At 37.8% G+C, this 13,209-nt stretch overlaps 2 protein-coding genes across 4 annotated transcripts in view; one reads left to right on the plus strand and one right to left on the minus strand.

The window, feature by feature from the left end:
- Positions 1–9,665, plus strand: part of Nup88 (nucleoporin 88) — a 30,127-nt gene extending 20,462 nt beyond the window's left edge. For 2 of the 3 annotated variants that reach the window (XM_005337342.5, XM_040269501.2), the window contains exons 9-17: positions 2,817–2,907; positions 4,839–4,940; positions 7,085–7,243; positions 7,649–7,774; positions 7,874–7,939; positions 8,052–8,132; positions 8,429–8,555; positions 8,711–8,829; positions 9,498–9,665. In XM_005337342.5, the coding sequence (XP_005337399.1) occupies positions 2,817–2,907; positions 4,839–4,940; positions 7,085–7,243; positions 7,649–7,774; positions 7,874–7,939; positions 8,052–8,132; positions 8,429–8,555; positions 8,711–8,829; positions 9,498–9,561 (935 nt within the window). In that variant the 3' untranslated portion in view covers positions 9,562–9,665. The remainder of the gene's footprint in view (positions 1–2,816; positions 2,908–4,838; positions 4,941–7,084; positions 7,244–7,648; positions 7,775–7,873; positions 7,940–8,051; positions 8,133–8,428; positions 8,556–8,710; positions 8,830–9,497) is intronic. The other variant, XM_013363803.3, reaches the window with a different exon arrangement.
- Positions 9,666–9,942: 277 nt separating this feature from the next.
- The window catches only part of Rabep1 (rabaptin, RAB GTPase binding effector protein 1), a 97,410-nt gene continuing 94,143 nt past the window's right edge, over positions 9,943–13,209 (minus strand). Inside the window, exon 18 of the mRNA XM_078042720.1 lies at positions 9,943–12,580. Coding sequence (XP_077898846.1) covers positions 12,479–12,580 — 102 coding nt within the window. The 3' untranslated portion in view covers positions 9,943–12,478. The remainder of the gene's footprint in view (positions 12,581–13,209) is intronic.

The following is a 13,209-nucleotide window of genomic DNA, read 5'->3' on the forward strand; positions in this document are numbered from 1 at the left end:
TTTCTGTGCACTATCAATGAACAATATACAAGCTAAGAAAACATTTCTGTTTATACTGGAATCAAAATGAATAAAATATAAGTTTAACAAAAGAAGTGATGAATATACTTTTTTTTCCTCTCTCTTTTGGACCTGGGGAATGAACCCAGGGGTGCTTTACATCCCCAGTCCTTTTTATTTTTTGAGACAGGGTCTTGTTAACTTAGTAAGGCCCTAGCCTTACTAAGTTGCTCAGGCTGGCTTTGAACTTTTGATCCTCCTGTCTCAGCCTGCCAGGCTGCTGGGATTATAGGTGTGCATCACTGTGCCAGACGCAGGATATACAGTTAATACTACCAGACAACGAAAGAAAATAAAACCTAAATGAATGAAAAACATCCCATATTCATGGATCAGAGAACTTAATGTTGTTAAATGGCAGTACTTCCTAAGTTGATCTAAAAATTAAGTGCAATCCTTCTCAAAGTTGTAGCTGACTTCTTTGCAAAAATTGACAAGATTACCCTAAAAATTCATATGGAAATGCAGGTAGACTGGAATATCCAAAACAGTCTTGAAAAACAAAATTGGCAAGTCCACACTTTGCAATTTCAAAATTTCACACAAAACCATAGTAATCAAAACAGTACGATATTGGCATAAGGATACAAAAACAGGTCAATGAAATAGAAATTGGGAGTGTAGGAATAAACCTTATATATACAGTCATTTGGTTTCAGTGATGCCAGAACGATTCAGTGGAGACAGAATAGTCTTTTCAACAAGTGATGCTGGCACAAATGAGTATCTGCATACAAAAAAAAAATTACCTTGGACTCCTGCTTTATAAAACCATTTGTGGAAATGAACTCAAATTGGATCAGACCCAAATAAAAGACCTACCACAATAAAGTTTTTAGAAGAGGCATAAATCTTTGTCAAATGGCTTAGGCAGTAGTTTCTTTGGTATATCATCAAAAGCACAATTAGAGAAAGAATAGATAACTTGTTTATCATCAAAATTTAAAACTTTATTATTAAAGGACACTGTCACAAAAATGAAAATCCACAGAACGGGGAAAATATTTGTAAATGATATATTTGATAATGGACTTACTAGAACAAAGAACTCTTAGAATTCAATAATATAAAATGACTTGTCCGACCTAATAATGGGTAAAGTGGGGCTGGGAGTGTAGCTCATTGGTTATAGTCTTATCTAGCATGCATGAGATCCCAGGTTCCATCCCCAGAACCACAAAAGGGTGCAGGGTGGTGGGGAATGCAGAAGATTTGCATACGTATTGTTCCTTCAATGATACATAAATAACAGAAAATTTTTTACAACATCCTTAGTCGTTATGGAAATGAAATATCACAAAACCACAATAAAATATCATTGAATATCTACTGAGATGTCCAAAAGGAAAAAAAAATGGACAATTGCAAGTATTGATGAGGCTATGGAAGAATGGGGACTCTAACAGATTGCTTAATGAGAATGTAAAAGGTGCAGTGGTTGAAAAACAGCTTGGCAGTTCTGGAAAAGATTAAGCATAGTTACAATATATCCAGCAGTTCCCCTGTGTATATACTCAAAGAGAAATGAAAACATGTCCACACAAATACTTGTATACAGGTGGTCATAGTAACATTATTCATAGTAGCCACATAGTGTGTATCAACTGATAGATTATTAAAAATGGGTCTATCCGTCCACACAATGAAATATTATTCAGACATAAGAAGGAATGTAGTACTAATAACATGTTCCAATATGGGTGAACATGGATAACTTGAAAACATGCTAAGTGAAAGAAGTCAATTAAACTATGAATTTTATGATACCATGTACATGAAAAGTCCAGTATAGACAAATCCACAGAGGCAGAAAGATGAGTGGTTGCCTAGCTCTGAGAAAGTTGGTAGAAACTGAGAGTGATCATTAATAGGTCTGGGGGTTTCTTTTAGAGAAATGAAAATATTGTAAATTAATTGTAGTGATGGCTATCCAGTTCTATTAATATAGTAAAACCCACTGGATTGTACACTTCAGAATGGGAGAGTTTGGTGGCCCAAAGGGTATTATTTAAAAAAAAAAAAAAAAATTAGTGTTGAAAAGGAAGACTGGAAGGGAATTATTCCTGAGATGATTATTTTTTTTTATTGGTTGTTCACAACATTACTAATCTCTTGACATATCGTATTTCATACATTAGATTGAATTGGGTTATGAACTCCCAATTTTTACCCCAAATGCAGATTGCAGAATCACGTCGATTACACATCCACAATTTTACATAATGCCCTATTAGTAACTGTTGTATTCTGCTACCTTTCCTATCCCCTACTGTCCCCCTCCCCTTCCCTCACATCTTCTCTCTCTACCCCATCTACTGTAATTAATTTCTCTCCTTTTTATTTTCCCATTTCCCTCACAACCTCTTATATGTAATTTTGTATAGCAATGAGGGTCTCCCTTCATTTCCATGCAATTTCCCTTTTCTCTCCCTTTCCCTCCCATCTCATGTCTCTGTTTAATGTTAATCTTTTCTTCCTGCTCTTCCTCCCTGCTCTGTTCATAGTTGCTCTCATTATTTCAAAGAAGACATTTGGTATTTCCTGAGATTATTCTCATGAAATGTTTCTCCATTTACAGCCTGACCAAGAAAAACCTTAATTTCCTTTCCACAGCAGAAATCTAGACGCCTGAAGTAAGGATATTTGTTAGAAGGGAATAATCCTTTAGAAGGAATGGTTTGAGAAAAGTACTTTTAATTGCATTTAATATGAAGATTTGGCTAAGCATCAATTAATTTATATGCTTTCCTTTATAGATGAAGAAGATAAGGATAGTTTACAAGAACTTGCTACAGAACAGAAATGCTTTGTAGAACATATCCTTTGTACAAAGCCACTGCCATGCAGGTAAAGCTCATCTCTCCCATGTATACAATGATAATACTAGTTCATTTCAGTAATTCAAGTACATACATACTTAGAATACTTCACCCCAAGAGTATCATGTTAAACCTTTCTCCTGTTTCAAGGCCATTCCACATGTTATTTTCTCTGTCCCAGTCCTGATCATAGCTTACTATCCTCTTGGTTAACTCTTGCTCTTGTTTTTGAGACAGGGTCTTGCTATATTGTAGACTGGCCTCACATGCCTGGGCTCAAGTGAGCCTCTTGCTTCAGCCTCTCAAGTAGCTAGGATTAAAGGTTGTACCACCCACACAACACTTACTCCTCTTGCTAATCTGTCATTTCTTCAGAGGACTTCCTTGATTGATTCCTTCAGAGGACCTCCTGTTCTTTTTATCATATTATATTCTTATATTGTAACTTGTGTTTGCTTAATGTCTGTCACCACTACTGCAATATGTTTGAAGAAAGCAGTTTCTTATTCTTAGTATATTCTGTTGGTCTTTTGTTTACTCAGTGTGTACCAGAGTGCCACTCAGTGAATATTTGATGAATAAGAGAAAAGGGAGGTGTCTAGAATGATTCCAAAGTTTCTTCTAAGGATAAATGTGATACTTTTCAGACAATTGGAGACATAATGAGTGAATTTGAGAAGAAGCAAGATGAATTACGCAGGCATCTAGAGTTTTATGTTCTCTGTAGGCCATCCAGGTGGAGGAGCCTACTAGCAGTTGGAGATAATAGGTCTGAAGTTTGGAGTGATCTTGTATAGGACACTAGAGATGGGGAATTGTCAGCATTGGAGTGATGATTCTGGCTCCAATGTAAGGTTACCCAGTAAAGGGCCTGAGACGAGTGGAGGAGATCTGCGTGAAGTGATCTTAAAGTATGAGCAGTGGGTAGAGACAGGAGCCCAGCCCTGGAAGGAAACGTGAATAAAGGGCTGCCAGAGACACTGAAGGAGAACCTGAAGGGAAGGATGTCAAGGATACCAGGGAGGAGCTGTTTCTAAGAGAAGGCAGCAAGGAACTGGTGAGCAGTGATCATAGACTTGGCAATACAAAGAACCATAGGACTGAGGCTGCTGCGGCATTCTAATTTTTGACCTGGGTACTGGTTATATAATATGTAAGCACTCTCTCAATGTGGGCTTCACACTGATAACAAAAGTAAAATTCTAGAATTTCCTAGATTCCCTCCCCTTTAGAACGAGGATAGGAAATGTGTTGTTTATTACTGTCTAGAGACTGCTATTCTAAAGGAGGAAAGTGAGAATTGGTCAGTGTGCAATTTTCAGATGAGAGAGAAAATGGTACAAATGTTCAGGGACAAAAAAACGTGCTGTGGCCTGAGGGTGGGATTTCATGGGGGCCAGTTATAGAGTGTGTTGGCAGGGATAGTTCCCATTTGAGAGCCACAGTTTGCAGTTTCTTTAGGTGAAGTAGGAAGGAAGTTAGAGGGAGGTGTATGCTAGGTGCACTAAATGAAGTCCTATGATAGATGTTGGCTTCACTGAATGTGTAATGTGAGATATACCCTAAAGTTCATTGAATCTGTTAGGCACTAGATGAGACACACACATATAGCTGGTGTTTACGTGTGAGCTGATACATAAAGAGTGAACTTGAGTGTACTGTGACCTCTGAGATTATCATAAACCCTGTGAGCCTGTAGGTTCCTGAGGGACTTGGTAAATGGCCTCTTAGACTGATAAGTGGCAGTTTAGTTTAGACTGATCAGAGGTTTATTACAGGCTTCCATATCACCACTTTTGAGATTATGGCACTGATATCATATCCCAGGTAACTATCAGCCTAGGCCTGAAAAGGCCACAGGCTGGTTACGTTCTTTGTTCTTGGTTCATTGGGTTATGTCTTTGTTCTTAGTATGATTGCATCTGCCGCTTTGTAACTTAACTGAATTTTTTCCTCCAGGCAGCCAGCTCCAATTCGAGGATTCTGGATTGTCCCTGATATTCTTGGGCCCACAATGATCTGCATCACCAGTACCTACGAGTGCCTCACAAGGCCTTTATTGTATGTCCTTCCTTTTTATATTTTCTACATAGTAACTGGTTCAAACTTATACATATTTTTTTTTTTTTTAATTTTTGGTACTAAGAATTGAACCCAGAGGCAATTTACCACTAAGCCACATCCCAGCCTTCTTATTTTTAAGATAAGATCTCACCAAGTTGCTTAGAGCCTAAGTTGTCGAGGCTGGCCTTGAACTTGTAGTCTTCCTGCCTTAGCCTCCCAAGTTCCTGGAATTACAGGAGTTCGCCACCACACCTGACATATTACAGTTTGTTTTAGCTTCTGGCTTGAGGGTTGAAAGGGTGGATGACTATTTTCCCTGCTGTGTCTTGAAGTGTTCATTTTAGACATGGTTTTTGGTACCTCCATCAAATAGCTGAAAATTGAGAGCTTTTCCTTAAAGTGTGGGAAAAATACTAAAGTTAATAATGAATTCCATTGTTAATATGAACTAGATTTAATAGTCATCAAGCTGTATGTGCCAGGCCCAGAAGTAAGCCATATTCCTGCATCACCTCCTGGAATTATCAGAGTAGCCTTCAAAAAGAACACTGTTCCCCATCTTTCAGAAGAGGAAACAGAGTTTAAGCCAATGCAGAAGTCAAGGAAAAGACAACTGGGATTTAGGTCTGACTGATTCTAAAGTTCATATTCAGTCTTAATTTCTTCTCTACCAGCCTCATCAGGGAGTGTGTAAACTCTAGAAGAAAGGTGGTATAAAGCCAAACTCAGCAGTCCTTGTTGCTTTTTAAGAAACTCAGATATGAAGCTGTAATTACCATTTTCCTTTTCCAACAGCTTTGGAAGGTCATTCTGAGTTTTATAAATGCAGGAGTAGGAATATCAAAATCAAAAGTCAGTTCTGAATGTTAAAGCCTAGTCTCTTGGTGTCAGTTCAGAGCATGTGCTTCTATATACTGATTTATGTAGAAAATACTAGCATTCATTTACTGTCCTTAGAAGGTCTTCTGTGAGCCAGGTCTGATATTGCATGCCTGTAAACCCAGCAACTTGGGGAGGCTGAGACAGGAGGATTATGAATTCAAAGCTAAGCCTCAGCAATGGCGAGGCACTAAGTGACTCGGTGAGACCCTGTCTCTAAATAAAATACAAAATAGGGCTGAGGATGTGGCTCAATGGCCAAGTGCCCCAAGTTCAATCCCCAGTACCAAAAAAAAAAAAAAAAAAAAAGTCTTCTACATTAAAAAAAAAAATGATGCTAATACTACTTAGATGGGGAAAAAAATAAAAATTTTGTGTTGCTTATACTAAGAGACTGAAAATTAGCAAGATTAATCAAAATAAAATCACTGGTATGTTGACATCTCCTAGGAATCTTTTCTTTCTTTTTAATATTTATTTTTTAGTTTTAGGTGAACACAATATCTTTATTTTACATTTATGTGGTGCTGAGGATTGAACCCAGTGCCTCATGCATGTTAGGCGAGTGCTCTACCACTGAGCCACAAATCCCAGCCCCAGCCTCAGCATATTTTTCAAAAGTCCACATACCTTTAGTAAAATAGGACCTAGTCACACCAATTTCAGAGTAAAGATATGAATCCTAAATGGTGAAAAAACTCAATTATCTGGATACCTTCAAATCATGTTTCTGCCAACTCCCTAAAATATAGATTATCTGTAAAGTAATGTCACTGTTTAACAAACCTTGTGAATTTAAATTGTCATTTTCAAAGTAAGTTAGTTACCATGTTACCAAAATTTTATACTCTTTCAAGCACTTTCTAAAATTGCCTTTGCAAATATTTATGATTGAGGGCATACAATTTTTAGGAATCAAGTTATATACAACTGCATATGGCATATAGTTGTTATCTGTCTTAAATTGGTGTTGATCAAGTCTGTACCTAAGAAAGGAGTGACTTGTTTGTGGCTCTAGCTTTTAAAACAAGTTCTTGAGTCCTTTGCGGAAAGGATCTGTTGGTAGAGTCCAAAATGCTTTCACACATGGCAGCATAAAGGGACAACTTCTGAACGTGATCTCTTCAAGGTGGAAAACATACATTCTTGTGCTTTTGAGTAACAACTTTTTGTTTATGTTCTCCAAGTTCTGGATAAGTTTGGTTTATGCTTTCATATAGTAAATAATTCCATTGGTAGACTTTCATTTATCTGTTTTATAGGAGTACTGTCCATCCAGCTTCTCCTCCCCTTCTGTGTACCCGAGAAGATGTTGAAGTGACAGAGTCCCCTCTCCGTATTCTGGCTGAGACCCCAGATTCCTTTGAAAAGCATATTAGAAGCATTTTGCAACGTAGTGTTGCCAATCCAGCATTTCTCAAGTATGTGATCTTGGGCATCCAGATTTTAAGAATGGGTTTTGTTCTCTCTTTTCAAAATTATTGTTCATCCTTTCTGTCTTCAGCTATTTCATATCTGCTTTACTGTGGTGGAGGTGGAAGAGACACAGGGCATATCTCATCAGTTAGTGAGTAGAGGAAGAGAAGTGACACCTGAGAGTGATAAACAAAGTGAAAAAGGAAGCTAGGCATGGGGGTGGATGCCTATAATCCCAATGGCTTTGGAGACTAAGGCAAGAGGATCATAAGTTTGAGGCCGGCCTCAGCAACTTAGCAAGACCTTGTTTTAAAATAAATAAGTGCAAAAAAGGAAAAAAAGCAGCTGACTCAGTCTGTTTTCACTAGTCTTACTTGGCTAAGGAAAATGATAGAAATTTTCATTTTAAGATCATCTGAAAAGGATTTGGCCCCTCCTCCTGAGGAATGCCTTCAGCTCATCAGCAGAGCCACCCAGGTGTTCAGAGAACAGTACATTCTTAAGCAGGACCTGGCAAAGGAAGAGATTCAGCGGAGGTAGGATGTCTTATGTTCACAACCATTAGTCCCTGGTTGGTAGCTGGTATTAATAGCCCAGGCCTGGCTTCTGATTAAACTTTATTTTCCTTCTTAAAGGGTCAAATTATTATGTGACCAAAAAAAGAAACAGCTAGAAGATCTCAATTATTGTCGAGAGGAGAGGTAAGTGTCAAAACTAGGGAGAATGAAACAGTAATGTAGGGCACTGAATCTCACCTCAAGATGTTGAACACATCAGTGAACCCCAAGAGTCTTTTGTTTCTTATGCCATCAGGAAGAGTCTACGGGAAATGGCTGAGCGCTTAGCTGACAAATATGAGGAAGCCAAGGAGAAACAAGAAGATATCATGAACAGGTCAGTGGGATGTGTAATATTCAGTTCCCTACTCAGATACTAGCAACCTTATTAAGTACTTATAGTATTATGAAGAAAATAGACCTTAGCAGTTGCTCACATACCTATAGAATTGAATGGATCCCTGTTTCTCCTCTAAAGTGTATGTTAGGAAAGATATGTCACTTTCCCCTAATCTATCCTGTGGAGACCTCCTCCCCAGATACCAGAGTCTTGAATTACAAGCTTTATTGTGATTATATTTCTCATAATTAGCGGAGATCTTAAGCTGAGATGTTTGCTTACCTTATCTAAAGGATGAAAAAAGTTCTTCACAGTTTTCACACTCAGCTCCCAGTTCTCTCTGATAGTGAGAGAGACATGAAGAAAGAATTACAGCTGATACCAGATCAACTTCGACATTTGGGCAATGCCATCAAACAGGTAGGAATGGGTACAAGGTGGTTAAATTCAGTCTTATTTTTTAAGCATTATGCTACAGAAAATAATTTCATAAAATATAACAAGAACAGATTAAAACATGTAAAAACATGTGGCAAAGCATACTAAAATATTCATGTTCTGTTTGATTACTTAAGGTTACTATGAAAAAAGACTATCAACAGCGAAAGATGGAAAAGGTGCCAAGTCCTCAAAAACCGAGCATCACCCTCAGTGCCTACCAGCGGAAATGCATCCAGTCCATTCTGAAGGAGGAGTAAGTAAATGCTTATAAACTTGCTATTGTTGTGAAAATAGTTTTTTTCTCTGGAGTATGCCAAAGTCTCCCTCTGTCTGTCCAGGTAAAGATTCCCAAGTTTTAGTGTCTGCACATCACTAATTACTAGGATAGGGACTTAAGCAATGAGTATGGTGAGAGGATGGAATATGATGGCTTTTCTGTAATGTGATTTTGTTGCGTGGTCAAAAGTATTTTCCCAGAGAGAGACTATGTTCAAAGATATTTCCTGGGGGACTGGGGTTGCTCAATGGTAGAATGCTTGCCCAGCATGTGTGAGGCACTGGGTTCGATCCTCAGCACCACATAAAAATGAAATAAAGATATCATGTGTCCACCTTCAACTAAAAAATAAATATTAAAAAAAAAAAATCCTGGGGCTGGAGGTATACAGCTCAGTGGTAGAGCAATCAAGTAGCATACACAAGGTCCTGGGTTTTATCCCCAGTACTTAGCCACAAAAAATAAATTCCAGTAGTTGAACCAGTTTGCCGCCTTAAATGAGTAAATACCTTCTATCCATCTGGAACCTTAAGTTAATTTAAGCAAAGAAGTTCTTAGATAATTCAGCATTACTCGTTTCAGTTCTTAAGATTCTGTACTAATGACTTTCATCTCTAAAAATGAGTGACTTTATGATTTTACAGGGGTGAACACATAAGGGAAATGGTGAAGCAAATCAATGATATCCGAAATCATGTAAACTTCTGACACCAGGATTAGATTCACAACTGAAATTAACAGAACTGAAGATTCAAACCCATACTGTAAACCAAACAGCACTAATTTATAAAGAAGCATTTTTTTTGGATGAATTTGGTGTGGTTTATCATTTTTTATATTTGTTTTATAATTATTGAATAAATATATTTAAAAATTGGAATGTGCTTTATAACTAAATTCAGTGATCATATGCAACAAAGGCCCGGTATCATTTTCAAAAACAAAACCACCCTGAGACACAGGCTTTCAGCTGTACACTTCCAAGTCTCCTTGACCCTACTGAACTTTCTCTCTATTGAAGCCAGAATAAGAGCTGCATTTTAAAGTAGCATCACAACACTAGAATTCAAAGGAAAAGGCCACACAGTCTACTGGGCAGCAGCTTTTTTTAATTCGAACACTTCTTCTTAAGGAAACACCTTCAGTACAGTTAGCAACAGTTACACCTGCAATCTGCTCAGAGCAGAGCTAAAGATCCACAATTGCCAAGGCCACCTCTGCTCACTTCTCACAGGCATTATTACCTTTCAGAGCTGAGTTTGGCTGTGCTGTGTCTCGACTGAGTAGGTACAAGGTGCAAGTGTTAGCACCTTAAAGAAAGAAAGAAATAGCTTGGTAGGCAGTATATGGTTTTGTCTCAGCTTTACATCTTTTTGTACCTGCCAATATATGAGTTCTGAAAGGTAATAACCATACCTGCCTAGAAATGGCCAAGTGACTGCCAATTAAAAACCACATTGTAAGGTACATTACAGGTAAGAGGTAAATTGGGTTAGACATGCGAGAGAACAGGTGTACACAGACTGAATACAAGCACAGGAACACTTGTGAAACCCAACTGATCTTTTCCTTAGAAGGGATAAATTTCACCTTCTTAAATCAGATTTCATTTATCCAGAAAATCCCACTTAAAGAATTGTCCTACCTGGAGAGTATCACAGCAGTTTGTTTCATACCAGACTGTTAAAATGCAGTCTCAGTTTGGGTTTTTCTAGGATATTTTTCTCAATTTAGTGGATTCCAACAGTTGCATCTGCCATAGTACAGACCATGAAGAGTTCCCTAATCATGATTTTATTGCCCCAATACCCATCTTCTGGAGAAAAAAAAGGTGCTCAGTCTCAGCAGTTAACTGGAAACAATGGTTCAGAAAGATTACGAATTACTCCTCATGATTTATAGTGCTAAATAAGCTTGGAGCCTATGCAAGGAACTAGTCTTAACTGTAAATCATATTCTGTAACTAACAAAATTCCCTGTAACTCAAAGAGGACATGTTTCCTTTAAACCAGGTAGACTTTATACAAAAGGACTTCAATCAGTTATAATGCTTCATGCATGACAAGCCTTTAGCACTACTTTCATAATTAGTATTTACTTTTAAATTCATAATCATGAATGCAAGACTACAAAAATAATCCATGGGATGATGTAATGTAGTCCTTATCATTTATCCTGTGGAAGAAAGATCTTTAGGACAAATCCATACTGACTTCATTTATAACAAAGTTCACTAATTCCTATAAGGTTCCTTCAGGTATCCTTCTGCTATTCAACATCAATTAAAAAAAGTACTTAAACATTTTTCCTTTTGAATGTTGTACATGGTGAATTAAACAGAGCCTTCCACTAGCTGCTCTTGGGGCAGTACTGCAGCAGGTGAACAGTGAGCATGACACAAATTTACTGTTTCTGCAACACTTCATGAAGCTATGGCAAAAACAACTTGTTCCACCAAGGTTTTCTTCACACAAGAAACTCACACTCTTGGAAAATGACAGAGTAGATTTCCAAACTGATTGATACACTAAATGGATTTCTCCCCAATTTCACTGTGAGCATTGTCACTTAGACTCCAGATCAAAATTGTAAAAGAAAATATCAAGTAAGTATCTGCCAAACCTCATAACTTTTCTATATTTGACACTTTTAAAACAAATAATATTTAAGCCCACTGATTCAAGTTGAAAATAAGTAGATTTATAAATATATGATAGATGATGTCAGGTATAGTTTGTTTATTATTTTTTCACTGATCCAATAACTAGGCCAAAACATCAAAAGTCTGGTGCCAGTTCAACCCTGGCACCTGTGGGGCCCACGAAGATCTTCCAGGTATGCAGAAAAAGTGCTTCCAAATAGTTTCTTGTGCTTTTCCTTTAAATTCAACTTCCAATACATACATATATATGTATATATACATACATATATACATACATATATATAATTATCCATATATAACCTCAGCCAAGTTTTCAAATCCTAATTCTGTACTTGAACTAGTTTGGTCTGCCACAGTCTTAAAGTTCTTAGGCAAGTTTCAGTAGCATTTAAAAATCCTCCAATATAAGATAAAATGGTAAAAAGAAGAAAATGTACTGAACGAGGGAAATACAGTCAGTAGCCAATGGCCTGCTCTCAAACTTCATATTTTAATATAAAATATTCATACAGCATACTACACCTCTGTCTGCTATCTGAATACTGTTACTGATGAGCTCTCTAGACAACAGAAAAAAAAATTCTCTCACTATGAACAGAAAATGTAATTCCAAACACTACTGGGAAGTTGCTTTAGGGTAAGAAAATGTGTTTGAAAATTTTATGTTGGAGAAATCAGGCAAAGATACAGCCCTTTTCCATCACCAAATCTGATCCCACACCTGTTGGAATCAAGCCCGGAGTCTGATTAGTGTTCATTGGAAAGGTCTGTTGGCTGCAAATGACCCTGGCTGCTGGCTGTCCCTGTGCTGCACAGTCTTCTCTCACCAGAAATAAGCATTTCTCCAATCGTCCTTTTGTTGTGACTTCGGCTTCTTCAGTTAAGAGTTAAATAATAATTAATGTTGATCTAAAGATGAGTTAAAAACCCCAAAGTGCAGACTAGAATCCTGCTGTCAGGGTGTCATGTCTCAGGGAGCTGGTTAATGTCTGTCAGTTTGGTATCATTCAGAATTGCCCGGATTCTCTCCAAGGAGTCTGCTTGCCGGATCCGCTCTAACTGCACCTGGAGAAACAATGGTGAGATATGTGCAGGTGGCCCATTGCCTAGATTTTCTCAGCCTTTGGTTTAGCTGAGATGGAGCAGATTAATTCACCAGAGCAGTCATTTCAGAGAAGGAAGGCAGCAGCAAGAACAATTTAATTTTTAAAATTCCCCAAAGCTACTTTGTAACAATCTAGTATTATGAATATAAATGCTGTGATTATGGAGACCTGACTCAATCCCCAAGAAGACATAGTTCAGCTGGGAAGAAAACAAGCTAACAGTCTACTAAATGTCACTAGACATTGACAGAGTGCCAAGGGAGCATGGTGGAGGAAGGAAGTACTTCAGACTCAGCTCAGGGACCTAGAAGGTTCCATTGAGAGGACAAACATAAGCTGGGCCCTCAAGAAAAGGAGTCAGGGGGAGACAAGGAATTTACTGGAGGGAACACCATGCTCTGGGCTGGACACTAAGTAGTTTTTTAAAAATTTAGGTCATAAAATACAAGTTTGTACTCATATAGCAAGGTATAGAAGAAAGAGATCAAAGTCTGTAGGTTCTGGCTTGATTGTCTAGGTGGACATTTGGGGTAGAGGTAAAAGCAGCTGCAGTCACTACATTGCTAGCTACTCTGGTGCTCAAGGATG

The sequence above is a fragment of the Ictidomys tridecemlineatus genome, chromosome 3 (genome assembly GCF_052094955.1).
Source record: "Ictidomys tridecemlineatus isolate mIctTri1 chromosome 3, mIctTri1.hap1, whole genome shotgun sequence".
NCBI classification, from domain to species: domain Eukaryota; kingdom Metazoa; phylum Chordata; class Mammalia; order Rodentia; family Sciuridae; genus Ictidomys; species Ictidomys tridecemlineatus.